The sequence below is a fragment of the Sorex fumeus genome, unplaced genomic scaffold (assembly GCF_029834395.1).
Source record: "Sorex fumeus unplaced genomic scaffold, SorFum_2.1 ptg000199l, whole genome shotgun sequence".
In the NCBI taxonomy this organism is placed as follows: Eukaryota; Metazoa; Chordata; class Mammalia; order Eulipotyphla; family Soricidae; genus Sorex; species Sorex fumeus.
This window is the reverse complement of record NW_026606256.1, coordinates 1,158,566-1,185,793: the sequence shown is the minus strand read 5'-3', so window position 1 is coordinate 1,185,793 and position 27,228 is coordinate 1,158,566. Positions and strand designations below refer to the sequence as shown.

Genomic DNA, 27,228 nt, shown 5'->3' with positions numbered 1-27,228 from the left:
TCAGGAGGTACTCCTGGCTTGGTGCTTGGGGGTAGTCTCGGGGGTGGCTCGGAGGGACCATGTGGTGCCGGGATGGAGCCAGGGCCTCCCCGTCTCAGAAGGTTGGGGATGTTCGGGGAGAGAAACGTGTTCCGTCTGAGGATGCCTGACGCTGTGGTCAGGATCGCCCCTCTCAGCTGTGCGGCTCAGGAGACGGGTCCGAGTCAGTGTCACTGCTGTGTAGAGCAGCTCAGACACCCAAGAAGTGTCACCGGCCCCCTCCGTCGCTGAATCTGGTCCCCACCTTCCACTGAGGGACCGCACCTCTGCACAGTGGCGGGACCATCTACGGCAGCCCTGCTTCTCACCTGCCCAGGCCTGCTGCCTGGGTCCCTCCTTGGCGTCGGGCCAGCTCTCCTTGGCCGCTGTTTCTCAGGGACGGCTCCCTCCTGGGAACACAAGCCAGGGCTGTGCCCTTGGTGCACGCTGGCTTTGGGGAGGCCGGGCTGGCTTTGGGGAGTCTGGGCTGGCTTTGGAGAGTCCGGGCTGGCTTTGGGGAGGTTATGCTGGCTTTGGGGAGGCCGGGCTGGCTTTGGGGAGGCCAGGCTGGCTTTGGAGAGTCCGGGCTGGCTTTGGAGAGTCCGGGCTGGCTTTGGAGAGTCTGGGCTGGCTTTGGGGAGATCGGGCTGGCTTTGGCGAGCTATGCTAGCTATCCTAGGATGGCCCCTTCCCACCCCCTCAAGTCCCCAGGAGGGGTTGACTGACCCCACCACAGACTTATGTAAGTCGGGACCAGAGGGTGTGGTCCCCACCCTGTTCTGGCAGTCCCAGGTCTCCCCCCACGCTTGCTGCTGCTGAGAGTGAACAAGCCCGTGCTCGGCGCGTTCCTTTCTCTTCCTTCATCACACCCAGCGAGGATCAAGGCTGCCACTCAAGCGGTACAGTATTGAGAACGACACCCCTACTTGCCCTGGGCATTGTGCCGAGGGTTCAGGGGAGCAGCCAGTCCACCCATATAGAGCTGGGTGGGTGGACGGGGTCTCACTGAGTTGGGGAACTGCCACCTGTCTGTGTGTGTCCCCCCCCACCTCATGCACACCACTCCTCAACCCAGGGCCCTGCTGACATCGCTCTCTGCAGCGCGTCTTGGCTCTGTGGTTGCCACCAAGGCCTTTCATCTCTGTTATCTTTATTTTAAATCATTTATTTAGGGGGGTGGATAATTCCTGGGGACCATACGGGGCTCCCACTTTGAGCCAAGCCTGCGCTGGCTCTCGGATGCCTGTCAGTCTTGTCTCTGGGGGTGGGGAGCATTCCCCCTTCCGACCCTCCTTCCCCGGAGCCCTCATTCTCGGGCCCCCCCACCCCCCATCCGACCACCAGGAGACCTAGCTGAGAATCCTCAGGAGCAGTCTGACCTGGCCCCTGAGTACTACTTGGGGGACCCCCCCACTCCCAAAGTCTCACCTCTGCTGTGCTGCTCCTGTCCACACAGCAGCTCAGCCCCGCCTCGAGGCCCCCGAGTCCATGACTTCTGCTCTTTCCTGCTCTGAGCCCAGGTGCCCGCCCTGGGGTCTGGAGTTTCTCTTGCCTCCATCTGTGGGGGCCAGGGGGTGCCCGTCTTTGCTGTAGCCCCACCTGATGATGGCTCATGGTGCCCCATTCTGTGTCTCCCTGAGTTCGCCTGACCTCTCCGGGGATGATGGCAGCAGTCAGCCCTATCCCAAGAGCCGGGCTTCATGTTAGGGGGTAACCGCCGCTCACCCAGGGGCCAGGGAGAAGCTGAGTAGAGAGGCAGCCTCAGGGCCAGCCCCGAGGGCCACTAGGTGATGAACCATACCCTTGGGAGAGCGGCCATAGGGCATCCAGCTGGAAATGGGCAGCAGATCGAGCGGGGGCTCAAGTGAGCGGCTCTGGGCAGGGTGGCGGCTGGGAGACTGAGCTTGAAGGGGGCGCGCGGGTGCAGTCACAGTGACCTGAGGCTGCAGCACAACAGGGAGCTGGCTGAGGTCACACGAGCTGGTGGGGAGGCAGGGCAGCGCTGGGAGGAATGTGGCTAAAGAAAGTTCATGGACCTGCAAGTCTAGATGAAGGGAGCGAATCTCTGACCCAGAGAAGTTTCCACCAGCCCCTGCGGGTTTGTCGGAGTCTGTGGGGGCCTGTAGCTGGGGCCACGCTGGGGCAGGGGGAGTTTTCCCGGAGCCTTCCCCCTCCCCATCTCTCCTTTCCCCTTCCCACTCTGTCTCTCCCTGTCCCTGCCTCTCCCCGCCCTGAGCCCTGAGGCAAGAATGGGCTGTTTTCTGGGCGTTTTCCCCCCTCATCCTGAAGCCACTGAACCTGAGCAGCGCTTTATGAACTCTCTGAGCCACCGCCCAGCCCCCATCAACACAGTAGGGGGAAGGGATGTCGTCATCTGGGCCATCCCGGCGACACTCGTGCCCCAGCTTCCTTCCTCCTGCCTGGCCTGGTGACCTACTCACCATGAAGTCAGCATCAGATCCATTGGCCGACCTTGCTTACATCCAGGAGGGGTGGACGGTAAATGCAAAGACACGAAGACTTCCTGGAGGAGGCTTCCTGCACTCGTGTGTGGTCATTAGGGAAAGTGCCCTTAGGTTCTGCCTCACCTGCCCTTTCTAGCGCAGGAGGACTCCTACTGGTGCCCGTGGTCTGAGGGCCTGCCACAGGCCCACCCTGCTCTGTAGTGTGCCGGGCTGCAGATTCTGGCAGACTCTAGCATCCTGTTTTCTCTGTTCCCTGGTCTGGGGTTTATTTGTTTTGGGTCACACCCAGTGGAGCGATAGCACAGTGGGTAGGGTGTTTGCCTTGCACGCGCCGCCTATGTGGTCGACTTGAGTTCGGTTCCTCTGACCCTCTCAGAGAGCCTAGCAAGCTACCGAGAGTATCTCGCCCGCACGACAAAGCCTGGCAAGCTCCCCGTGACATATTCAATATGCCAGACACAGTAACAACAAGTCTCACAGTGTCACTGGACCCACTCAAGCAAATCGATGAACAACGGGAAGACAGTGACAGTGACAGGGTCACACCCGGTGGTGCTCAGGGGTTATTCCTGGCTCTGCACTCAGGAGTCACTCTGGGTGGTGCTTAGGGACCCTGTGGGATGCCGGGGATGGAGCTTGAGTCGGCCACGTGCGAGACAGACGTCCTTTATGATAGAGGAGAGTACGTGTGCTGGCCCAGTGGGGTAGATGCTCACGTCAGCGTGCTCCACACACACCCTGGGAGGTACTCCCTATCCTGAACCCAGTTGTACAGTTGAGGACTTTGGAGGCGCCTGTGGGTGAGGGAATAGTGCCAGGACGTCCGCAGGGCCAGTCAGCCTTGGCTCAGATTCTCTCCCCAGCACTGCCCTGCGGCCCCCCCACGCCCTGCCCCCCAGAAAGCAGAAGTTGCTCCTTCTGGTTCTGTTTCCTCCTTTCACTGCCCATGAGGAGGGAGGGCTCAGGCTGAAGGCACTTCCTGCCCACTCAGCGCCCCGACAAGGACAGTCTCTGAGGCCTGAGTGGAGAGGAGGTCCAGACGGATTTGGGGGGGGGCTGCAAGGGTTGAGGGGCGCAGCCGAAACCCAGCATGTTGCTTCTCTTGGAGGTGAGGGAGGGATTGGGCAGGGAGGGATGACTGAAGGAGTGGACCAGAGAGGTGACCGCGAACCCCTCTGGAACAGGACCCCCACCTACCCCCTGATGCGTGTCTGTCACGGCAGTTATGTGTTCCTGAAGGCTGGGGTCTCGGGGGTTCCCCAGCACGACGCTCCTCCTTCTCCTGGACACTTTCTGCCCCGTGCCACCATGGTGGCCTCCCCTCCCTGGGGTCCAGCAAGGGGCAGGACACGTGTGATAGACCCCAGCTGGGTCTGTGCTTGTGCCCCCACAGAACCCTTTGCTGCTTCCTCTTGGGCTTCCCATGTTGGCCAAGCAGTGATTCGACAGGACTGGTTCTTCCAGAACCTTCCACCGCTGTCCTCGCCTCCGACTTTGTGGGAGTGTGACAGATGACACATGGAGGTTTCCTGGAACCAGGGATGGCAAAGGGACATAAGGGTGACCGTGCCCAGTGCCTGAGGCGCGGGGCCATGACTGAGTCTGGGAGCCCGAGGGTGGCAGCCGTGATTGCAGAGGGGGGTGACATGGGTTCCCCGTCGGGCCTGCCCTGCCATGTCTGGCTCTCCCCGCCTGCCCACGGCCTGTGCGGAAGGACCAGGGGAGCCCCTCTCCAGGGAACTAAGGCGATGTGTCGGGGGTCCCCTGAGACCACCCTCTGGTTCAGTGGCTCCCTAGGACCCAGGCCAGGCAGCTGTCTCATTTCAGCTTGTGGTTGGTTCCAGCTAAGGAGCGAACGCCCCAGAACAGAGCCCAGGGGATCCCCAAGTCACGGGCCGCAGGGTGGCAGCCCCGCCCGCTGAGCCCCCGTGCCCGAGGTTCTGTGGGGAGTTGGAGCACTCACATCCGTAAATGATGCAGTGCTCCTTCCCCAGTGCTCAACCTGGAGGCTTTGGACAGCCAGCCACCTGGTGCGGGGGCAGTTGTCTGCACCTGATCTTCCTTCGCTGTCTCCACGGTGTGGAGGATTCTGGATGGTTCTGGGAGCCTGCAGTTGCCAGCCCGGTTCTGGGGCAGCTGCATGGTGCCTGCCTCTGCCGTCTGGGGGCCCCGAGGTTCCGGCTGGAAGCGGGGGGGGGGGGGATGTATCCTAGCACCTCCCTGCTGAAGTCTATTCTCTCGCTCTCTCCCCCCACAGTGTGTGACCAGGATGGGGGGGTCCAGTGTGGACAGCGGCGCGCCGGACGCAGGGGCCGAGGAGGTGTCCCTCTTCAGCACCACGGACGTGGTCCTCTTCTCACTCATCGTGGGCCTGCTCACCTACTGGTTCCTCTTCAGGAAGAAGAAGGAGGAGGTGCCCGAGTTCACCAAAATCCAGCCAGTGTGAGTCGCACCACCCCACCACCGGCCCCTTCAGCCCCACGAGGCTGTGCGAGACAGGGACGGACAGACAGATGGACAGGACAGGCCGTGCGGAGGGTCTTCTCGTGTCTGCTTCTTACAGGGCCTCCATACCTGTGTCTGCCTTGGCCTTGGCGGGGGGGGGGGGGGCTGTGGGGAGCAGAGGCAGGGCCAGGGCTGTTTCTCCCTGGGGCCCCCGGACCCTTTGCCGTCCCAGCACCTGCTCTTTGCTCGTCTCCGGCTGGAGCACACGCAGCTTCCAGCTGGATCTTCCCCAACAGATGGCCGGGGCTGATGGTACGAGGGAGCACCAGCTCCTGGCCATACTCAGTGTTCACGCTGGCTCGTCTGCTGGGGGGGGGGGGGTGGGCGGGGGGGAGGGGGCGTGGTCCGTGGTCCTGACTCTGCACTCAGGAATTACTCCTGGCGGTGCTTGGGGGATCCTATGGGATGCTGGGAATTGAACTCGGGTTGGCTTCGTGCAAGGCGAAGGCCCTACCCGTTGTGCTATCGCTCCAGCCCCTCTCTGAGAGCTTTCGATTGGGATCTTCATCGTCATTTTAGTGCAACAGCCGTGGGTAAAGGGAACGTCACTTCCCCTTCCCGGTCTGGCTTCTTGTCGTTTCCCATCACTGTCTGACTGCTCTGACGGACTTTCACAGAGGAGAGAAGTGTCAGCGGCCGGGTCTTGCTCCCGATCTTGCTGGGAAAGCTTTGATTTTCCCTAGTGAAGGACAAAGCGCTGCACACCTGCAGTTCTGCAGCCTTCATTATGTCGAGGGATGTTCATGCTGTCCCACTTCATCAGAGCTTTGTCCCGAAGTGGACGTGCCGGGTCTTGTCGGGTGCGTCTCTGTGCCCACAGAGATGCCCGCGGCCTTGGCTGCCCCCACTGTGGCAAGCACAGACATGGAATTGTGCGTGTCGGCCTGGCTGTGTCCACGAGGTTTGGCCCCCTCAGCCGTGAAATTATCATCCAGGATGTCCCCGGGTGAATTTTTCCCTCCCTCGCCTTCCTTTGAGAGGGGGGCATACCCAGCAATGCCCCGGGCTTACTCCTGGCTCTGTACTCAAGAATTTCTCCTGGTGGTGCTCTGGGCCTCTGGGATGCCGGGGATGGCACCTGGCTTGGGTCCCCCTGCCCCGCTGCACTGTCACTCTGGTCCCGGGTCTGTTCACAGTAGAGAAGCGTTCATTCCGGTCCCAATCCAGTCCTTGGCAGATGGTACTTTTCCCAAAACCGACCCATCTCTTCTAGATCACCAAGTTTACCTCTGTTTTTCCTGTGAGCCAGCTCACAGAATAGCCTCATCCTGCCACCGCGTCCCCCTCCTGATGCTGTGGTGACCGGGAGTGGCACTGGGAGATTGTGGTACTTTCCGGGACAGCTGTGCTCCCCACTCGGCCATGGTGCTGCCCGGAGTCCCTGGCACTGGGCTCTGGCTGGCACCCCTGCCAGACTGTAGCACCGAGGCCCCACGTGGCAGCCGGCTCCTGGCCGCTCCCCTGGGGGGCACCGCTCTCTCCTGTGACCCTCTGTCGGCTTCAGGTCTCATGGCTTTGGCTCTGCTTTCCATTCCCATTCTTCCATCTTCCAGCTTTTGACCTTGTTCTTTCCCAGGGGCAAGGCTCCAGTGTTCCTGGGAGGTTTCTGTTTCTCTTGGGCCTGAATTGCTCATCCCGTCCCTCTGAGTGCCCGGGCCCATCCCAGTGGTTCTGACCATTATGTTTTTGTTTTCATTTCTCTCCAAGTAGTTCAGCTCCTTGTGGGACCCAGTGAGAGCTGGGAGCGTGACCTTCGGTCTCCGGGACTGAGGCTTGCCCAGGGCTGCTGTGTGTGGTCGACTTCTGGTTTTTGTTTGTTTGTTTGTTTGGGGGCCACACCTGGCGGTGCTTGAGACTTACTCCTGGCTCTGTGCTCAGGAATCACTCCTGGAGGAGCTCGGGAGACCCTTTGGGGTGCCGGTGAGTGAGCCCGGTCAGCCACATGCCAGGCAGATGCCCTCCCGCTGTCCTTGTTGCTCCAGCCCCACAGTCTTCATTCGGTTCTGACGCTCACATCCCAACGTTTTGTGTGCGCCTGAGAAAACGTGGTGCCTCTTCCCATTGTTTACCTGTTCTCGAGTGGTGGGTGCCGTATCTGCTTCGCCCATCTGGTCGTTCTTTATTTTAGTCTACGTTCTTATTTATTTTCCTGCTCGGGGTGTGTTTGTGGTTGTAAGTGGGGTGTGAAATCCCCTTGCTTTGGCTGTCGCGCTGCCAGGGCCGCCCTGTCGTTCTGTTACCGCTGCTCCGTCTCCGTCATCTGCAGAGGCTGAGTTAGCAGGTTCCAACGTCATGTTCTACTCAGCCCCCAGCTGGCCCGTGATGCGCAGCCCTCTCCGCTAGCTGGAAACACATCTTACCCCAAACCACTGTGGCCTTTGTCCGGTCGCGGCCACCGAGTGCTGTGAGATTGCCTCCGTCCTCTGTCCTGGGTGTCTTCCAGGGTCAGAGATGTCAGACAAAATGAAAGGACCGCAGAGGACAGACTTCAAGCCAAGCTGGGGAAGCCGGAGCAGTAGCACAATGTGGGGCATTTGCCACGTGGCAGACCTGGATTTGATCCTTGACATCCCACAATCCCACAGGGGCCCCTGGGCCCCGCCAGGAATGATCCCGGAGTGTGGAGCCAGGAGGAAGCCCCCAAACCAAACAAAACACAAAACCGGGGAAGGTAGAAATGCAACAGAGCTCGGCTATTCACCCAAAGGGCCTGGAAGGGGCCATGCTGATGATCTTCGTTGAAGTAGGGGAAAAGAATTGAACAAAATCAGCAGGGACAGGGCAATGGTTTGAACGTTCGAACAGGAGCTCAGGGACACCATCACTGCCTGGAGAGCACGGCCGAGAGGCTGACACGGGCAGCCGGTTGGCCACCCAGCAGCCCCGTAGGAAGGAAGAATTAAAAAGGACAAAACTGGGGCTGGAGCTATAGCACAGTGGGTAGGACGTTTGCCTTGCACGCAGCTGACCCGGGTTCGATTCCCAGCATCCCATATGGTCCCCGAGCACCGCCAGGAGTAATTCCTGAGTGCAAAGCCAGGAGTAACCCCTGAGCATCGCCGGGTGTGACCCAAAAAGCAAAAAAAAAAAAAAAAAGGGACAAAATTTGGGCTAGGGAGATGGCCCACAGCGACGCTTGGGGGCTCTACCTGCCGGAGGTCAGGGTGGAGTCCCAGCACCCCTGGGAGCAGCCCTGAGCACTGCCAGGTAAGCCTCCACCCCCCAAAATCACAAAAGTAGGTAAGAACTTTGGGTAAAGAGATATCACATCCACATCTCACCCGTGGGTCACGGAAGAGGCGAACACAGGAACACTCAGGAGGAAAGGGACAGGGTTAAGGGATGGGGAGGTGGGGTACGGCTCCGATGCCCCCTCCGGGCGCCCCTTTCCAGCCCCTCCACGCGCTTACCCACTGCAGCCCCCAGCCTCTTGTAGATGCTTCCTGCCATTGGCCTGAAGGGCCAGTGGGGGCTAAACTCTGTCCCCTCTGCTGGGGGCTGGGAGGCGGGGGGTACCCTGGCACAGGAACAGGAAGATTCCAGCCTGTGGACTGAGCCAGGGACCATGTGACCTTGATGCTGTGCTTCCTGTCTCTACCGTGAGGTGCACCCCCCACCCCAGACCCCCCGTGGGCCGGGGCCAGTGAGGCAGCCTCCAGCCTCCTTTCATCCGGACTTCGGCCCTACCCATCCACCCTCTGACTGGGAGAGCCGGACCTGGCTGCCAGGGAGTCCCAAGTGTCCCATGGCCGGGGAAGGGCCCTCTGCCCAGTCACAGCTCCCAACCTTGGTTGCCCCCACTCTCCAAGGGCACAGGACATGCCTCGGTCTCAATGAAGTTGTCCAGTGGCGTCTGCCAGTGCCTTCGTCTGCTCGCAGCCGTCACGTCGGCTGTGGGCAGGAAGCGATTCAGGATGTACCTTGCTGGCTTGTAGAGGTTCAGAGTTAGCGTCCCTCCCTCCTGCCCGTCTATCCCTCCTGCCCTTCCCTCTCCTTGCAGAGAAATGGTGGCAGCGTTTGCTACAGGTCACTGAAGGATATGTGTGGGCTGACGAGGGTCGCCTTAGCCCCTAGCCCTCCAGGACCCTAGAGCGAGCCCCACGCCCTGTTTCTTGCCCACGGCCCTTGGTCTCTGCACACAGGACTGGTGCCCCCCTTCTGGGGAGGGGAGCAGGTCTCTGACTCGACCGTGCTGGTGTCCAAGACCGCGCCAGGGCCAGTGGGTCACACGTCACTCTCTGTCCCCTCTGCCAGTGCCCGTATGCTGTGTGGGGCCGGGGGGACACAGCTCTGACATGCTGCCCAGCCACCGTGGGGATCTCCGTCCCCTCCCGTCCCCGCTCCTGCTGGGGTTTTTTTGTCCCTGGCTTCAGCCATTTGGGGGCCCCAGACGCATTGTGGTGTCCTTGTGTTTCTCTGCTCATCTGAAGTGCTGGTCTTGCCTCCCCCACCCCCACCCCCATCGCTGACCTCATAGGCTCGTCAGGGCCATCACATCTGCACAGACCCGGCTGCCCACCCCCGTCCCCTTGAACCCAGTGGCCAGCCAGGGCCTCTCATCCACGGCTCCGGGCAGCAGTACCCCTGCCACTGCCTTCCCGAGTTCCCCGCTGGGCTCCCTGGCCAGCCGTGGGGGGCCGTCTGTGCCCCCGCTTCCACGAATCCCTCCTGAGCACCAATGACCTCTCAGAGCCCCGTGCCACACCGCCTGCCCACGTCTGCACCCTGCTCTCCGTCCCTCCCCCCACCTCTCCTTCTCCCTCCCTGTCTCCAGCCGCTGCTCTCTCTTCCGGCTTTGTTCTCTCTCCAGGTTCTCTAGCTTTGGGGGCCCTGACCTGGCCTGTGAACGTCGGCACCCGTGTGTCATCATCCACTCCAGGGCCCCCCCCACTGGTCATTGCATCTGCAAGTCAGTCAATTAACTGGCATCTGACCCTGCGCCTTGCTCTCCTCCCCGGCGGCCTTTGGAACTGTCCATAGTGACAGCGCTGGCCTGTCCACCCCCATGTCCCCAACAGGCTCTGCCCCCACACCTTGAGTTGAGTGACCCAGCAGAGTGTGAGGCCACTGGAGGCCACGCTGTCAGCCGTGCCCGCTCCTGCACAGCCTGTGGGCCAGCAGGGCTCAGCCTGCACTCCTGGCCCTGGTGGGGAGGAGGGGGTTGCCTCGGGGTGCCCCCACCCACCCAGCTTGGCACTCGCCCTGTCGTGTTCAGGTCCTGAGAAGGCTGTTGGCTCTGGTGCGGGTTTGGCCCACATCGTGGTTGTTGTTAAATGTTTAATGAGCGCATTGAGAGGCCGCCAGTGCCACGGGAACACCCAGACCGAGGGCTGGGCACAGGCCAGGCTGGCACCGGCTCCATGTCTCGGCCCCAGCACCACATGGTGGCCTCCTGAGCATGGCTGACCACCGGCGCATGCGCGCACACACATCACACACTAACAGACGCGTGTACACACATTTACACTTCACACTGCTGGAGAAGATTATCCCAACACCTTTGCTCAGCCCCCCACACACACACCCCGCTTCCCTCTGGTTCCGCCCAACCCCCCAGCCTCCCCTCCCCCCCCACACACACACACAGCCTGAGCACACCTTCAGGGAAAACAATTCTTTCTTATGCAACTTTTCTTTCTTTCTTTTTCTTTTTTTTTTTTTTCACTTCTTGGGTCACACCCAGTGATGCTCAGGTATTATTCCTGGCTCTGCACTCAGGAATTACTCCTGGCAGTGCTTGGGAGACCATATGGGATGCCGGGGGTCGAACCCGGGTCCGCCGCGTGCAAGGCAAACGCCCTACCTGCTGTGCTATTGCTCTGGCCCTTTATGCAACTTTTCAAACAAACCGCCGTGCTCAGGAGTGACCCTGTGGCGGGCCGGCTGACGCATGTCCACTGCTGCTAGTCTGGCCAGCCTTGGCACCGCTCAGAAGCCGCATGAAATCTCATGACGTCAGGAGATTTGGGAAGGTTCCTGGAAAAGGGGTGCCATCTGGAACATGGGCACATTCTAGTCCCCCAAAGGGCAAAGGGCCTCTTTCCAGCCTGCTGTGCCCCACTTCCCCGGGGGACCCCACGAGCGTCCAGCACAGTGTCTGGGGGCTTCCGCAGTTGTTTTGGTTCAGGAATGAGCAGGGCCGCGCGCTGTGGCTGACCCCTTGCAGGCCGTGACCCCATTTCCCTACGCCCTTGGGGGATGTGGCCATGTGTCCCCTCCCAAAGCTGCCCCCACAGTGGGTCTCCTCCACACTGCTTCCACCACCGGACCACCCTGTCCCCATGTCCCAGCCGGGTGAGCTCAGCCCAGCGTGAGGTGCCAGCTCCTTCCCATCTCCTGCCGCCTCTCCTTGGTGCCCATGGCTCGCCCACTGCCCAGCCTGTGGGTGCATCCTTGGGCTGTGGGCGCCCCACAACTCTCCTGCAGCTCTGCCTCATGACTCGGGGGCCCCCAGCTGGCCTCTGAGCGGGTCTACTTGCAGCTCGGGGGCCCGGCAGCTACGTGGCTGGGGCGAGGGGAGCCACACGCTGTGCCGGGTCTGTGTTTTCTGCTCCCCCTGGTTCGACCTAGGAGGGCCTTTGCCTGCCATCTGTCTGTCTGTCTGTCTGTCTGCTGGGACGGGTGCTGCCCCAAACCCCACTGGCAACCTCAGGACCTCATGACTCCAGCTCAAGGCACGCTGCAGGTGTGAGGGTGGAGGGGGGCACTGGGAGGGCGGAGGGGGCACCCCACCATTGAGGTCCCCCGCCCACTGGACCCCCAGAGACGCACAGGGTCCCCGAGCAGAACCTGGATTTGTCCAGGCTTGCAAGGAAACTGGGCGTGGGTGTCAGACTTCGGGTCTGTTGTCGCAGTCACTGGCACACTGAATGACCTGGGTACTGGGCCCCCAGGGCCACACGGGAAAGGGTAGGAGCCAGCTGCAGGGATCAGTTTGTGTCCCTCACCCGGAGGGTGAACACTGAGAACTTCGGGGTGGAGGCAGGAGGATGTGTGGTGGGGACTGCTCAGACACAGGGCGTCTCACCCAGTCCCCTCACACCTGCTGGGCTGAGGGGCCACTGCAAGGCTCACGTGGTGACGATGCCTCCGAGGCTGTTTCTGGGGCCCAGGTGGGCAGCACGCCTGTGCCTCAGAACCCACCCCTGGTGGCAGGCCTGGGCAGAGAGATGCTCTGTGATGGCCCCAAGGACCCCCGGCGTCAGGCAGAGGCGGTCAGCTTGCCCAGGCCACGGCTCTGTGAGGGACACGCCTGAGAGGGCTTTGTGCGCAGAGCTTGTCAAAGCGGAAAGAAGGGACCTTGACTGTGGCAGTGACCCGTGTACAGCGGGTGCCAGGTGGGACCCTGCCAGGTGCTGAGCCGTGGACATTGGGCAACAGTGCCCAGTGAGCGGCTCTGCCTTCTTTCTCTGACCGGCCTCCCTCACCCCTGCCTTTCTCCCATAGAGCCCTTCACCTGCCTTGCTGCAAGGCCTTGCTCGATCTCACCCACAGAGCCAGGCCTGTAAAGCATCCCTGCTGGCCGGGGTGGGGGGCGGGGGGACAGACCTGCCACTTCTCACTTGGTCTAGCCAAGCACTCGGTCCCCACTGAAGGTGGCTTTGCCCAGCCCACAGCTCTGGACCAGCCTGGGGAGACACACAAACACACATACACACACAAACACACACACACACACATACACCTGGCCAGGTCTGGACCAGCCTGGGGAGTCACATTCTCTCTCTCTCTCTCTCTCTCTCTCTCTCTCTCTCTCTCAATCTGGGTGCCCATGACCCTGGGGTGGGAAGGGTCACCTGGAGTGGGGTGCAGAGGTGCCCTGTGCAGATAAGGAAGTTGAGGTTGTTCCCAGAACTCCTGCCTGTGGCCTGGCCTGGGGCAGCAGCCAAGCGACTGGCCCCGTCTCAGCGTGACTCAGCAGCAGACGCCTCCCTAGCCCAGGCCGCCTGCGCCCGCTCCACTCCCTGTTAGCAGCCGGAGCCCTAATTGGAACCTTTTGTGCTGCCCGCAGGAGCACGGCCTGGGCAGCTGCCGAGGGGCCGCGTGCGCAGATGCCTTGGAGGGGGGTTTTCTGTTCAGAGGGAATCTCTCCACCGCCCCCACTCCTGCCCCGAGGAGAGGGGGTCCCCCAGCAACGCGGGAGCACCGCGGCCCGAGCCATTCAGCTGTCCCTCACTTCCTCCCCGGCTTGCGGGGGCAGGGCGAGGGCCGAGACAGTTGCCAAGGAGACCCAGTGGGGCTGGAGAGGCCGCTCAGTCCTGGTCCATACGGCGGGGGCGGGGTGCGCCCACACGCAAGGGATCACGGGAGCAGCCAGCCTGGACTGCCCAGATGTTGCTGGTTCTCGGCCGCAGAGCGTGTGAGGGGCTGCGGGTGGCCGGGGCACCACGCGTGGAGGATGGACGGAGCCCCCCACTTCCCAGCTGCTGCCCCCCGGCCCCTCCCCTAGAGCTGGTGTGGGCAGTGAGGGCCATGGGGTGCACATACTCCTCTCCACGGGACGAGCTCCCCCTGAGAAGGTCAGTGCTGGGCACTGGGTGCCCCGAACCACAGACGGGTGGCAGGGGGCGGAGCGGGAAGGCACTGTGTCCCCCTCCAGGGCCGGGACATCGAGAAGCTGCACGTTGGGGGGCTGGAACTGGAAGCTGAAGGCTCCCCTCGACTCCCCATTTTCCTTCCCACTGAGGGACCCTCCTCTGCCTGGATCTCTAGACACTGTCCCAGGCCACGAGGAGTGGCCACCTCCTTTCCTGAGGCCGCAAGAGGCCCTTCCTCTGGGTAGGGGGCTCGCCAGGCCTATGGGGTTGCTCTCCCCCGGGAGGCCAGTGGGACCCTCACCTGGCACCACCATAGAGCTGTGCCTCCCCTGTTCCTCGGGGTCTCTCTCCACTCGCCTTCTCTCTGAGGGGCTGTTCTGTACACTCTGTGCTCTGGTCCCTCTGGAACCCCGGGCGGGTCTTCTCCTATCCATCCTGTGGCCTCAGCCCCTGCCCCTGGAGCCACAGGGGGTCCCGGGCGCATCCTTCTTGCAGGGAAAGATGCTTCTTTACCGCAGCTGTTGGGGACCCAGGAGCATGTGGGGGCCTAGGATTCTGAAGTGCCCTTTTCAGTCTCAGGCTGATTGGGGGCAGAACCTAGGCATGACCCAGACAGGACCCCCAGTTGTTGCTCATGGTGTGTGTCCCCAGTGGCCCCACCTGTGAGTCCCAACACCTGTGTTTCTGCGGGCCACTGCTGGCCATAGCATGTGCCTGTCCTTTTCGTCAGCCAGGCCTTGAAGCCACCTCTAGATGTTGCTTCTCTGCTGGTGAGAAGAGGCAGATGCCTCCATGCTCACTTGCCCAGTGACCCAGTGTTTGGGGGAAGGGCCGGCGCTCTGATAGGGCATTTTATGTGGTGTCTTGAGGGATAGGTAGGAGTTCATGGGAAGGAGGAAGGACCTTCGGGAGAAAGGCTGGAAGGAGCCAGGGACATGCTGGACTGGGTGCGGGCTAGGCTGTGGGGGGTCCTTTCTTCCTCTTCAGAGGACCTTCTCTGTGCTGCCACATCCATCCATGCGTGTGTGTGTGTTGTGGGGTAGAGTGGGGCCTGGGCCACACCTTGGCTCGGCTCAGGGATTGCTCCTGGCGGTGCTAGGGGGACCATATCGGATCCTGGGGATGGAACTAGGGTCTGCCCAGTGCAAGGCCAGCACCTTCACTCCAGGGCTCTGTCTCTGGGCCCCCAACATAAAGGCGCAGGGCCCAAGTACCAGAGCATCGGCCTGGCACCAAATTCTAGGCCTGGTACTGCCTGGCTCCCCACATACCAGCAGGGCACAGCCCCTGAGCACAGCTGGGTAGAACTATGAAATTCTCAATTAGAAATAAGAACAATTTCCTTTTCTGTTGGTTTAATTTTGGACCACACCTGGTGGTGCTCAGAGGTTACTCCTGGTTCTGCACTCGGGAATCACGCCTGACAGTGCTTGGGGGACCCTGTGGGACCCCAGGGAGCAGGGACCAAACCCCAGTTGGCTGCCTGCAAGTCGAGCACCCTCCCTGCTGTACTGCCCCGCTGATTTCTGTCTTCAGTGTCTGTTCTTACTGAGAAGTGTTGTGTGTTTCCTGTAGGGAACCGAGGGCCAGGCATGTCATAAACATCCGTGGGGAAAGGAAGCAAGGAAAAGCCCCACAGCCCAGTCCACCTGCCCGACCCATCCTGGGACACACAGAATTGCAGCTTCTCTCATGTGAGCTGTGTGTGCCCTGTGACTGGGTCACCCATGACTGGGGTTGCCCGTGACTGGGGTTGCCCGTGATTGGGTCGCCCCGTGATGGGTCCGCTGCTTCACGTCTTTAAACCTTTGCATTGCTGCACCCTTGCAAACTGACCAACCATCCTTTTCATGCTGGAGATGACGTGGCTCAACAGATGTCTCGGCGGCCACCACACCCCCTCGCTCTGGCCTTCCGCTGGCTGCTGGGCCAGCCTGCATCGTTGCAGACAATCTTCCTCCTCTGCGGAGGGTTCACTGCCAGTTGAGCAGACGTGGGAGGAGGTGGGAAACGGTCACGTCTGCCCCTGGCGGGTGGCCTCTCCACTCTCCTCCGCTTCCTGCTCTCCTTGGTGGTGCCCATTGGCCTTTGGGCAGCCTACTCTGCGGGATAACGCCTTGCTGATCATTGCCACTCCTGTACCCAGATGTTATTCCCACCCCCCCTCACCGCCAACTCTGGGCTGGCCTTCCGGCCCCTTCCTGGCCTTGCCGTTTTCCCTTAGTTTTATTGTACTTGAGTTTGTTGTCTGGAGGCCACACCCAGTGGGGCTTGAGAAATCTTGCAGGGATCAAACTCGTGTTCTCTCGTGCCCTGGAACCTCATGCGATGCTCGCCCGTAGCAGACCTGAAAACTACCGTGTCCCAAGGGCCATGCCAAGGAAGGCCCGCAGCCCCGCCCTGGCTCTGAGCGGAGAACCCCAGCCGTGCTCTGGGAGGGCCGGAGGATGGGGTGGGGTGGGTAGCGGGCGGGTGCCATACTTTGGGGGGGCTCTGGAAAGTGCCAGGGCCAGAGCGGGAACAGAGTGGTGGGGCCCCGTGGAAGGCGGGGGCACTGGCTGTGCTAGAGGGGCTTTAGGGGAACAGGGGTGCCTGCTGGGTGGGCAGTGAGTGGAGTTTTTGACAGGACCCCCAGGGGCCCGCCAGGAGGGCGTGTCGGTTGCAGGTGTTGGGGGTGCAGATTCCGATGGAACTCGTGCACCCTTCTTGGGTCCTGGGTGCCGTCATTCAGGGGTGAGGGGTGGGGATGGGCCGCTGAGGGGCCTCCCAGCCGCGATGTGGGCAGCGAAGTGATGGGAAGGGGAGGGAGGGGGGCGGGGGGGGGTGGGATCCGTGCAAGCTTTTGCATGTTTGATGTACAGAAGGAGCCTGTGGTCCCCTCACCAGCTGCGCGCCTGTTTTGCAGGTCCACCTCTGCCAAGGACAGCAGCTTCGTGGAGAAGATGAAGAAGACGGTGAGTTTCCGGCTGCCCGGCCAGCGGCCCGAGACAGGAATAGAGGCTCCCTCCCCCTGCTTGGATCAGCTGCACACTGGGGTGACCTCTGCAGCAGGGCCAGGGCGCAGCCGTCCCTGGAGAGCCAGCTCACCAGCGGACTGTGTCCAGTGCTGGCTGAGAGATACTCAGTCCTCCTGGGTGAATCCCTAGCCCTGGGGCGTCTCTCCCTGTTCCTGCCATTTAGGGCTGGTATGGAGAGTTCTAGAGCCATTTTATGTCTGTGTCCTCCCCAAAATAGCAGATTCTTTATTTATTTATTTATTTATTTTTTTGGCTTTGCTTTTTGAGTAACACTCAGCAGTGCTCAGGGCTTGGTGCTCAGGGATCACTCCTGGCGGGGCTCAGAACCAGGTGGGATGCCTGGGATCAAGCCCTATTCAACTGTTTGCACGGCCAGGGCCCTGCCTGCTGTACTATCCCCCCACTTTACATGTGGGGTTTGGGGATTGTTTGGAGGGAGGGGCACCTTCCTAGCAGCTCTTGACTCAGAAGTGCCAACTGAGAGCCCCAGGTTGCAGCACAGCTCCAGTGTCCAGGGGCCGGAGCAGTAGCACAGTGGGTAGGGCATTTGCCTTGCACGCGGGTTTGATCCCTGGCATCCCAAATGGTCCCTTCAAGCACTGCCAGGAGTAATTCCTGAGTGCAGAGCCAGGAGTAAACCCTGAGCATTGCTGGTGTGACCCAAAATGCAAAAAAGAGAAGAGTTGTGTCCATGGATGCTCCAGGGACTGTGTGGCCGTTAGGGGGCTTCTGGGGACCGAGCCGTGCTCTTGTCTTGCCCTGAAGAGAATCCCCCCACCTCACCATGGGGCAGATGCTTCTGTGCAGAAGTAGGGCCCCCGGAGCTAGCAAGCTCCTTCTCTGTGTCCTTTTCCTCCTCCATCTGGTAGGAGCAGTTCACTGATCATTTGCCAATGCTTTGATGGTTGAGAAGTGATCTTCGGGGCTGGAGAGATGGCAGAGAGGTGCTTGCCTTGGGCATGGCTTACCCGGGATCAGTCCCTGCTAGAGGGGGTCCCCCAAGCCCAGCACTCCGCTGAAAGTGATCCCTGAGCACTGCCAGGTGTGGCCCCATTTCAGAGGGAGCATAATTGACATTTTTAAGATCTTCAGGAACTCTGAAAGATCTGAGAGCTGGTGGGGCGACGGGAGGAGCAAGTGCAGGAAACGGCTCCATGCGGATGTCTCGCACCGCTCACCGGGTGCCCGCGTCAGAGGCGACTAGGGGTCCGGGGAATGGTTTGGGCTTCTTGGTAGCTGCCAGGGAAGTTCCTGGAACAGGCGGAAACAGTGCAGGTGGTAGGAACTGCCCAGAACGCACTGCAGTGGCAGAATTGGCCAGAAAAACTCACCCTTAATTGCCCATTCAGGGACCCTGGGTTTGTTTTTCTCTGGTCTTTCTCCTTTGGCTGAGTATCTTCTAAACTTTGACACAAAGACACTCGACATCCAGACAGGAGCATGCGCAGACCTGAGCCCATCCTCTGTGCCCTGAGCCTCCAGGTCTCCCCCCAGGAGCACTGCCAGGGAGGCGCCCCTCCAAATGCAGCGGACCTGGCTGCAGGGAGCCCCTGGCCCCAAGGAAGTAGACCCTAAGGCTGGCAGGACAGTGCAGGGGGAGCCTGAGACTGCCCCTTGCTGGCCGTCTCTGCCCCTCTCTAGCCTTTGCTGACCCCCATGTCTGGCTTCCCAGGGCAGGAACATCATCGTGTTCTACGGCTCCCAGACGGGAACTGCTGAGGAGTTTGCCAACCGCCTGTCCAAGGATGCGCACCGCTACGGAATGCGGGGCATGGCCGCAGACCCCGAGGAGTATGACCTGGTGAGCTCGCCGGCCCCAGATCTGTCCAAGCACTGGGCCATCCTTGAGGGCCCCCGTGTGCACCCCAGGACGCTGTGGGGTGGTCCCGTGCAGGGTGCAGGGTCTGAGGGCTGCTGCCCCGGTCCTGCCCCTCTGCGCCTGCCAGACCCAGCCCTCGGAGGCCAGTGCCCTGCCCCCAGGCCCTGGGGAGGTAGGGAGCTGTCCGAAGGGCATCTCACTCACTGGCTGGGCCCACACTGCCCCCAGGCCGACCTGAGCAGCCTGGCTGAGATTGAGAACTCACTGGCCGTGTTCTGCATGGCCACCTACGGCGAGGGGGACCCGACGGACAACGCCCAGGACTTCTACGACTGGCTGCAGGAGGCGGACGTGGACCTGTCAGGGGTCAAGTATGCGGTGAGTCCCCTGAACCCGGGCCCTGGAACTGGAGGCAAGTGTCCGGCTCTTTGCATCTCCACCCAGTGGGCAAGGGTCCGGATGCGGCTCTGCAGACTGAGCCTGGTGCCAAGGCCTCCTCAGCTGACCACCCGGCCAGCACGGAGTGGCTCCAGGTCACCTGCACTGGTCCACTATGGGCACCTGCCCAGTCACCTCAGACATGTCCAGCAGCAAGTGGCTGGACAGGGGTTGCCTGGTGGGAGCCCGCCCCCCCGGCCAGCTCACAAGCGGCCCCCTGCCCACACAGGTGTTCGGCCTGGGGAACAAGACCTACGAGCACTTCAACGCCATGGGCAAGTACGTGGACAGCCGGCTGGAGCAGCTGGGCGCCCGGCGCATCTACGAGCTGGGCCTGGGCGATGACGACGGCAAGTGAGTGTCGGTGCCCTGCCATCCGAGGCCTTTACACACACACACACACACACACACACACACACACACACACACGGGTGATGGGGCTATGATGACGGCAAGTGTCAGGGCCCCACCACCCGCAGCCTTCACACACACACACACACACACACACACACACACTCAGCCCCGACTCCGCTCCAAATCTCTGCACACATTTGAGACGTTTCCTGTCTGAGCTCAGGGAGAGCGGTGAGCAGGCCTGGGGGCTTGGCTCACTGTCCCCCGCCCCCTTACCCACAGCCTGGAGGAGGACTTCATCACGTGGCGGGAGCAGTTCTGGCCGGCCGTGTGCGAGCACTTTGGGGTGGAGGCCACGGGTGACGAGGCCAGGTGAGTGCATGTGCAGGGGAGAGGGGGACAGGGTGGGGGAGTGGGGACAGGCACCTCCTCCCTCCTCACCTCCCACCCCCCTCTGCAGCATCCGTCAGTATGAGCTGGTGGTCCACACGGACATGGACGCGGCCAAGGTCTACACGGGCGAGATGGGACGCTTGAAGAGCTACGAGAACCAGAAGCCGTGAGTGCGGGCTACACCCTGGGACCCCGGTCTCTTCTCTGCTGCATGGCAGGAAGAGACGCTGCCCTGTGTGTGGCCCCGTGGACGCCAGCCAGAGACTGGCCTGTGCCAGGGTGGAGCTGCAGAACTTTGGCCAAAGGCTCCCTGAAACCTGCTCAGTCTGTGGCCTTTGGGGAGCCGGCATGCTGCAGCCTGTCCAGGGCCCAGTGCCCTCACTATGTTCGGGCCTCCTGGCATCTGTGCGAGGGGCCAGAGTGCCAGCTCTGCCCGCCCTGGGGGGGTCTGGGGAGCCCCTCTGGCTACTGCCGTGTCTTCGTGGCCACCAAGGCCAGCTCCAGGGTGCCCGGTGTGTGTGACCAGAAGGGCACCGGCAGCCACTGACCTGACCGTCCCCTGCAGCCCCTTTGATGCCAAGAACCCCTTCCTGGCCGCCGTCACCATCAACCGGAAGCTGAACCAGGGCGGGGAGCGCCACCTCATGCACCTGGAACTGGACATCTCGGACTCCAAGATCAGGTGCGCCCCGTCCCTGGCTGACCCCACCGGCGGTCCCCCACGCCTCCACCCCTGACCCCTGCCTCTCCCCCTCCAGGTATGAGTCTGGCGACCACGTAGCCGTGTACCCGGCCAACGACTCTGCCCTGGTCCAGCAGCTTGGCGAGATCCTGGGGGCTGACCTGGACGTCGTCATGTCCCTGAACAACCTAGATGGTGAGCCCCCCACAGCCATCGCCTCCCACCCACCCCCGCTAGGTCTTGGACCCCTTGGCTCCCCAGGTGTCCTGGAGGCTGTCCAGCAGGACCCACCTCAGGTGCTGGAGCAAACGGAGCCTCTAGACCTGGCCTGGAGGAGGCGGGGGGTCTGGGGAAGCCGCAGGGGAGGGGTCTGTGCCCCCACCTCAGCAGCACAGTGCTCAGGAACCAAGCAGTCTCCTCTGGCCTCACGAGCCATGAACCCCCCCTTTAGTCTGGGCCCAGCACTGCCTTGTGGGGTGCAGCGGGGTACAGTGGCCATGCGCATGCGGCCTCTGCTGGGGGCTCCAGGAGGCTCAGGCACAGTGCTCCCCACCTGTCCCCGCCTCGTGGGGCCCCTCAGACGGCACTGCAGGGCCGGACGGTTCTTCGACACTGCCCCGAAGTAAGGCCTCTGGGGACCCTCCCAGGCCTGGGCCCCCGAGAGCCCTGACTCCAGGGCCCCCTGCTGAGCCCCCTCCTGCCTACCTCCCTCCCCCCAGAGGAGTCCAACAAGAAGCACCCCTTCCCCTGCCCGACCACCTACCGCACGGCCCTCACCTACTACCTGGACATCACCAACCCGCCACGCACCAACGTGCTATACGAGCTGGCGCAGTACGCGACCGAGCCGGCCGAGCAGGAGCAGCTGCGGAAGATGGCCTCGTCCTCGGGCGAGGGCAAGGTGGGTGGCCCTCCCAGCCCCCCCCCCGCACCCCCACGCGGTCCTGCCCCCCGCCCCACTCAGCCCCTTCTCTCCCCAGGAGCTGTACCTGAACTGGGTGGTGGAGGCCCGGCGCCACATCCTGGCCATCCTGCAGGACTACCCGTCCCTGCGGCCCCCCATCGACCACCTGTGCGAGCTGCTGCCGCGCCTGCAGGCCCGCTACTATTCCATCGCCTCCTCCTCCAAGGTGGGCCCAGCCCAAGCCCGGCGCGGGGTGGGGCGGGGCCCAGCACATGCCCGCAGGTGGCCGTGGCTCCAGTGACGGGTTCTCCCCGCCTCCCAGGTCCACCCCAACTCCGTGCACATCTGCGCCGTGGCCGTGGAGTACGAGACCAAGGCCGGTCGTGTCAACAAGGGCGTGGCCACCAGCTGGCTTCGGACCAAGGACCCCGCGGGGGACAACGGGCGCCGGGCCCTGGTGCCCATGTTCGTGCGCAAGTCCCAGTTCCGCCTGCCCTTCAAGGCCACCACGCCCGTGATCATGGTGGGCCCTGGCACCGGCGTGGCCCCCTTCATGGGCTTCATCCAGGAGCGGGGCTGGCTGAAGCAGCAGGGTGAGTGGGGGCCGTGGGCTGGGCGGGGGGGCACCTGGGGGAGGCCTGGCCAGGCCCCTCGCTCACCCCAGCCCACGGCCCTGCAGGTAAGGAAGTCGGGGAGACCCTGCTGTACTACGGCTGCCGCCGCTCGGATGAAGACTACCTGTACCGCGACGAACTGGCCCAGTTTCACAAGGATGGCGCCCTCAGCCGCCTCAGCGTGGCCTTCTCCCGGGAGCAGCCCCAGAAGGTGAGGGCACCGCTGCTGGCGGGGCCGGGCGGGGGGCAGGGTGGCTCCAGGACCCCTGCTCACGGGTACTGCCCCACCCAGGTTTACGTCCAGCACCTGCTCAAGAAGGACAAGGAGCATTTGTGGAAACTGATCCACGAGGACGGTGCCCACATCTACGTGTGCGGGTGAGCAGGCGGGTGCCCCGTCTGGGTGCCAGGGCTGGGCAGGGGTGAGCAGGTGCCGGGCGCCCCGTCTGTGTGGCTGGAGGGAGGCAAGGGGCACCCCGTCGGGTCTGGTCCCCGGTGTCACCTCCTTCCTGCTACAGGGATGCCCGGAACATGGCCAAGGATGTGCAAAACACCTTCTACGACATGGTGGCCGAGCTGGGGGCCATGGAGCACGCCCAGGCCGTGGACTACATCAAGAAGCTGATGACCAAGGGCCGCTACTCCCTGGACGTCTGGAGCTAGGCCCGCGCCCGCCTGCCCCACAGACTCGCTTGCCCACCCGTATAATTGTCTTTTCCTCGCGCCCTCCTGCCAGCATCCGGGGGTCGCCCGGTGACAGAGACTCCTCCAGGAGGTGCCACTGGAGCCCCCAGGGCACAGGGCCACACCAAGTGGCCCCTGCTTGGCGGCCACCTCACTCCCCCACGGCCGCTCGAGGTTTGACTCTCAGCTGAGCTGGGGCCCGGCCCCCTCCAATGATTTTCAATGAGTGTAAATAATTTTAAATAACCTTTGGCCCTTGGAATAAACTTCTGTTTTCTGTACTCGTCTGGTTACTGCCCAGGAGATCTGGGGTACCCCTGAGTCCGCAGTCTTGGGGACCAGACCCCTCCCTCAGGAGAGCACACACGAGGCATCCCGTCCTCTCTCTTTATTGAGGCCTCCGCCTTCCGCTCCCCGCGCGGCCTGGGGACACAGGCCGGCTCATCCCCAACCCCCGGGGAGCCGCCTGGACGAGGGGAGCCCCAGCACTCAGCAGGGGGCTCAGTCCGTCTTGCTGCCGTGCCGCTGGCTATGGAACTTCTGGTGCACGACCCGCAGTGTGGTGAAGAAGTTCCCGAGGAAGAGGAGCAGGAAGGGGAAGCCGCACATGAGCACCTGGGGGAGGAGATCGGGGGTGAGACTCGGCTACGGGTCCCCCAGTGCTCCCCCCGGGGGCGATGGCTCACCTGCCACTCCTTGCACTCGGGGTCCCGGGCCAGGTTGAACAACGTCAGGGCGTTAAAAAGCTGCCAGAACTGGGGGGGGGAGGTGGACGTTACACGGGATGGGGCCAGACCTGGGGGGAGGTGGAGGTCCAACGGGAGGGGCCCAGCGCCAACTCACATGTCCGAAGAAGAGAAAGGGCAGCAGGAAGGTGAGGCCTCGCCACATCCACGACTGGAAGCCCTCTGCGGGGGGTGGGGGGGTGGACAGGTGGGCAAGGGTAAGACGGGGCAAGGGGCACAACCGCATCTGGCCAGCCCCAGGGTGCCCTGACTCACCCACGGTCAGATCCATGGTGTGCCGCTGGCCCAGGGCCCGCAGGCGGTAGAGACAGCCGCTCTGGTAGTAGTACTGCAGGAATTGCACAAAACCTGGGGAAGTGGGAGGCGGGGAGGGGATGGCCGAGTCACTGAGTCAGACCCACCACAGGCCCCCCTCACCACCCAGACCCCCAAGGCTCTCACTCTGGTACATGGAGAAGGACAGAAACTGGTTCCGGAACTTCTGGTACATGAGACCATCGGGCCTGAGGCAGAAGGCAGAGCGAGGTGGGTGCGTTGCCCTCCCCCGGCCAAATCCCCCATCCAAGGCCCAGCTGCTCACCATGTCAGCATGACTCCGGACAAGAACGTGGACACGTAATGATGGAAGACCCACCAGCCTTTGATCCTGTATCAGGAAGGACGGTCACTTCTGGCCCCTGGGGTGCTGACAGGGCTGGGGGTGGGGCCGAGGTGGGAAGCAGCAGACCCGCCCCTTTCCTGCTTCCCAGAGGCCACGCCCACCCTCTGGGCGCCTCTAGGGGTGCGGGCTCGGCTCCCACCCCGCCCCCTGAAGCTGGCCCCCTGCGCTCACACCTGGAGCCATTATTGATAAGAATGCTCTCCCGGATGGTCAGGGTGCAGTAATACCACACGAGCAGGAAGTTGAAGGTAGCATCTGTTACCCTGCGGGGGCGGGTACAGAGAGTGGGTGCTCAGGGGCCTGGACCAGGTGCAGGGTCCACCCCGAACCGCGCCGGGCTCACCTGGAATTAAGGAGGAAGCGGCAGGTGAAAGAGATGAGGATGAGGATGATGGTGAGGTAGAGCTTGAACTTCTCGTACTCATCTTTGTAAGCAAACCTGGGTGGGCAGATGTGGGCAGAATGGGGGCCAGTGGGAACCCCCTCAACCAACCTCCACCCCACCATGGGCTTTTGCTTCTGAGAGCAACCCCAGCACCCCGAGGCGTGGGGGGGCTTGGACGGGGCACCCCCACTCACTTGGCCTGCTTGCTCAGGAGCGTCACGTTGATGTTGCCCAAAACCAGGCTCAGGTACAACCTGGGGTCGGGGGAGGGGGGCACAGATGAGCCGGCGTCCACCTGACCCTGTCCCCCGCCTGCTCCCCCACTTCCGCACCAGCAAACCAACCCCTCCCTCCAGTTCCCCATTCTGCCTCAAGCCCCCTCCCCACACATCAGGACCCCACAGGGAGCTGGCTCTCCCCTCACCCCTGCAGAGCTGGGCACCACCAATCCCACGGCAACCGCCCACCCCACTCGCTACCCCCAGCGCCAGGACCACCACAGCCCATCTCCAGCCACTTGTCCATGCGTGCGCACACACACTCACACACACCCACCACCACCACCACGGCCCGCCATCACAGCCACCTCTCGGCTCGCCCCCAGCTTCTCTGGCAGCCACTCCCCGAGGCCCAGGAAGCCACCGGCGGCGTGGACAGGGCTGTACTTGGCTTCCGGTTCAGCCTGAGCCCTGGGCCGCGGCCACCCAGCCACAGTCCCTGCACAGCCAACAGCTCTCCCCCAGGCTCCGTCCCCAGCACCGTGACGGCTCCCACCCAGCCCGGGCTCCCTCCTCCGGCCTGTCTCTCTGGCCCCCCTGACCTGACTCCACCAGTCTTCCCAGCAGAAGTGACCATCAGCCCCTGGACCCCAATGCCAAGTGCCAGTTCCCACATCTCTGCGCTCAGAGCCCAGTGCGAGAGCGGCCAGCCGTGGCTGTTCTCCCAGGGCCTGTCCCCCAGCACCGACGGCCCCTCCCCAAGGGTCCTGGGGAGGGGTCTCTGGCCACTCCCTCCTGAGGGGCTGCTGGGCCAGCTCCACACTGGCATCCCCTCTGCTTCCACTCTTGCATCTGCTCTCAGGACCCAGGTCCGCAGGACCTTTTCCTGCCCAGCACTGTCCCTGCCTGTGCTCCTGGGCTTCAGCTGCTTATCCAAGTGCAGGTGGCCTGTCCCTCTGCCCCGGCTGCCCCTGCTCTCACCTCCCTGCCCCACCCCAGGGCATCAACCCCCTTCCCTGGCCCTCCCGACTGGCTCATGGAGGAGAGGGGAAGCTGTCGCTGCTATGTCAGGGGCCCTCATCCCCCAACCAGGCGACCCTCCCCCCAGCCTGCCTGGAGCACCTGAGGAGGAAGCCCCGCTGGGAAAGCAGGTGGGCGTGGGGGGTCTCACCCGTTCTTCTTGGGCAGATACGCCTCCATGTCAAAGAAGAGCCCCTGGCGTTCCTTGATCTGGTTCTCCAGCTCCTTCGCGGCCGCCTCGGCCTCTGATGCAAGAGAGGGTCTGCATCTGCGGGGGGGGGGAGGGGGCCACAGGAGCCAGTCAGGGGGCTCTAGGAGGACTAAGCCATGGGCACTGTGGAGGACCCTAGGGGGCAGGGCATGGGGCAGAGCAGGGGCCCCGGGGGTCCTAACTTCTTCAGGACGAGGGCCAGCTCCTGCAGCCGCTTCCTCTGCCTGGCGATGGAGCCGGTGCAGCTGTTCTGCAGCTCGGTCAGCTCCTCCAACTTCAGGCGGTACAGCCGGTGGGTCTCCTGAGCAGGCGGGAAGGCACGGCGGGGGTGTGTCCGTGAGCCCGGGCTGGAGGCACGGGCTGGGGGCCCCTCAGGAAGGTCAGAGGCAGAAAGGGGCAGGAATGGCAGCCCGCTCTCCCAGGATGGCAAGGACACGGGAGTGCTGGGTTCCTGGGGGGCTGCTCGCCACACCCCCACAACCTTTCTCCAATCTCAGCCCTTCCACTGCATGTCCCACCCTCCTGCCCTTTCTGCATCTGGACAGTCACAGATGTCTTCTGACCAAGGGGGCTGGGGGACTAAGGGGCACTCCCAGGTTAAAGGTCACCAGCTTGAAACCCTTGGAGCTCCCCTGCACCTTTGGCCCAAGCCTCCTTGGAGCACTTTGCCCTGGTGGCTGAGTCCGGGAGCAGTGGTGGCCGGAAGCGGGCAAGGGGCACTGTGAGTGAGGAGGGCGCAGGGCCCGGGCCAGACTAGGAGACGCTCCTGCCTGGGCTCTGGGGAGGAGGCACCCGGCTAGCCTGGACAGCAGGAGCCTGTCCGAGGGGGCCGGAGTGGTGCCTGGCCCCGGAGGGGTCTCCACGCACTGTGGCACGGCTGCCCCTCCCAGCCACGTCCTCGGTCCCCGGCTGGCTCGCCCACAGGCCGGGTCCACCCCAGCCCCCAGCCCCCACTCGAAGCGTTTCTCTTCCTGCTGGCCCCGGGGCCGTCCGACACCAGCCCAGTCCAGGGCGCGCGGCTGCCCGCGGCGCTATTTGCCGAATGACTGGGCGAGCCGGGCGGGCCACCGGCGCCAGGGCTGCGCCCCCAGGAGGGGCCGGGTCGGGGCCGGGTCGGGGCCGGGGTCGGGCGCCGCCTTCCCGCCAGCCCGGGGCGCGGGCAAAGGTTCGACCCGGGGGCGAGAGGCGGACCCAGCAGGGGACACCGGGTCCTCGCGGTTCCGAGAGCCACTCCAGGGGTCTCCTGGCCCCAGAGCCCCTGCAGCCTGGCCCGGGGCGGCCCGAACCCTTGACCCTGGGCCAGGGTGACCTGGGTCGGGGCCGAGGGGCACTCGCCGCGGCGCCCGCTCACCTGGATGCTCTGGAAGTCCCGCTGCAGCTCCTCCCAGTCCCGCAGGCAGTCGCTCAGCGGGCCCGGGGGCGGGGGATGCATGGCTGCCGGGCCACACGCCGGACCGGCCACGAGTCGAGGGCAGCACGGCCACCCGCGCCGTCCCCAGGCCCCTCCGCCGCCGCCGCCGCCGCCGCCGCCGCCGCCGCCCCCGTCCGCTTCCGGGC

At 63.2% G+C, this 27,228-nt stretch overlaps 2 protein-coding genes across 2 annotated transcripts in view; one reads left to right on the top strand and one right to left on the bottom strand.

Annotated features, from left to right (window-relative positions):
- LOC130017540 (NADPH--cytochrome P450 reductase) overlaps window positions 1-22,711 on the top strand; it is a 40,019-nt gene extending 17,308 nt beyond the window's left edge. Inside the window, exons 2-16 of the mRNA XM_056108236.1 lie at window positions 4,741-4,925; window positions 16,431-16,479; window positions 18,215-18,343; window positions 18,590-18,739; window positions 19,029-19,153; window positions 19,436-19,525; window positions 19,614-19,712; window positions 20,112-20,228; window positions 20,305-20,423; window positions 20,948-21,129; window positions 21,209-21,358; window positions 21,455-21,725; window positions 21,812-21,957; window positions 22,039-22,124; window positions 22,265-22,711. Of these exons, the coding sequence (XP_055964211.1) occupies window positions 4,753-4,925; window positions 16,431-16,479; window positions 18,215-18,343; window positions 18,590-18,739; window positions 19,029-19,153; window positions 19,436-19,525; window positions 19,614-19,712; window positions 20,112-20,228; window positions 20,305-20,423; window positions 20,948-21,129; window positions 21,209-21,358; window positions 21,455-21,725; window positions 21,812-21,957; window positions 22,039-22,124; window positions 22,265-22,409 (2,031 nt within the window). The 5' untranslated portion in view covers window positions 4,741-4,752 and the 3' untranslated portion in view covers window positions 22,410-22,711. The remainder of the gene's footprint in view (window positions 1-4,740; window positions 4,926-16,430; window positions 16,480-18,214; window positions 18,344-18,589; window positions 18,740-19,028; window positions 19,154-19,435; window positions 19,526-19,613; window positions 19,713-20,111; window positions 20,229-20,304; window positions 20,424-20,947; window positions 21,130-21,208; window positions 21,359-21,454; window positions 21,726-21,811; window positions 21,958-22,038; window positions 22,125-22,264) is intronic.
- A 99-nt stretch (window positions 22,712-22,810) lies between these two features.
- Window positions 22,811-27,201, bottom strand: TMEM120A (transmembrane protein 120A). Its single transcript, XM_056108220.1, has 12 exons — window positions 27,023-27,201; window positions 25,854-25,972; window positions 25,612-25,728; window positions 24,417-24,476; window positions 24,181-24,276; window positions 24,011-24,100; window positions 23,757-23,822; window positions 23,618-23,679; window positions 23,432-23,524; window positions 23,274-23,338; window positions 23,117-23,185; window positions 22,811-23,045 (listed from the first exon to the last, which is right to left on the bottom strand). The coding sequence occupies exons 1-12, from the start codon at window positions 27,101-27,103 to the stop codon at window positions 22,932-22,934; spliced, it is 1,032 nt and encodes a 343-aa protein (XP_055964195.1). The 5' UTR covers window positions 27,104-27,201; the 3' UTR covers window positions 22,811-22,931.
- Window positions 27,202-27,228: the final 27 nt, after the last annotated feature.

Bases quoted from the DNA above. Each gene is read 5' to 3' on its own strand.
- TMEM120A (XM_056108220.1), bottom strand. From the start codon at position 27,103: ATGCATCCCCCGCCCCCGGGCCCGCTGAGCGACTGCCTGCGGGACTGG. The intron at 23,680-23,756 runs GTGAGCAGCTGG...CTTCTGCCTCAG, and splicing joins TCCGGAGTCATGCTGACATG to GCCCGATGGTCTCATGTACC. The intron at 23,046-23,116 runs GTGAGCCATCGC...CTCCTCCCCCAG, and splicing joins CCGAGTGCAAGGAGTGGCAG to GTGCTCATGTGCGGCTTCCC.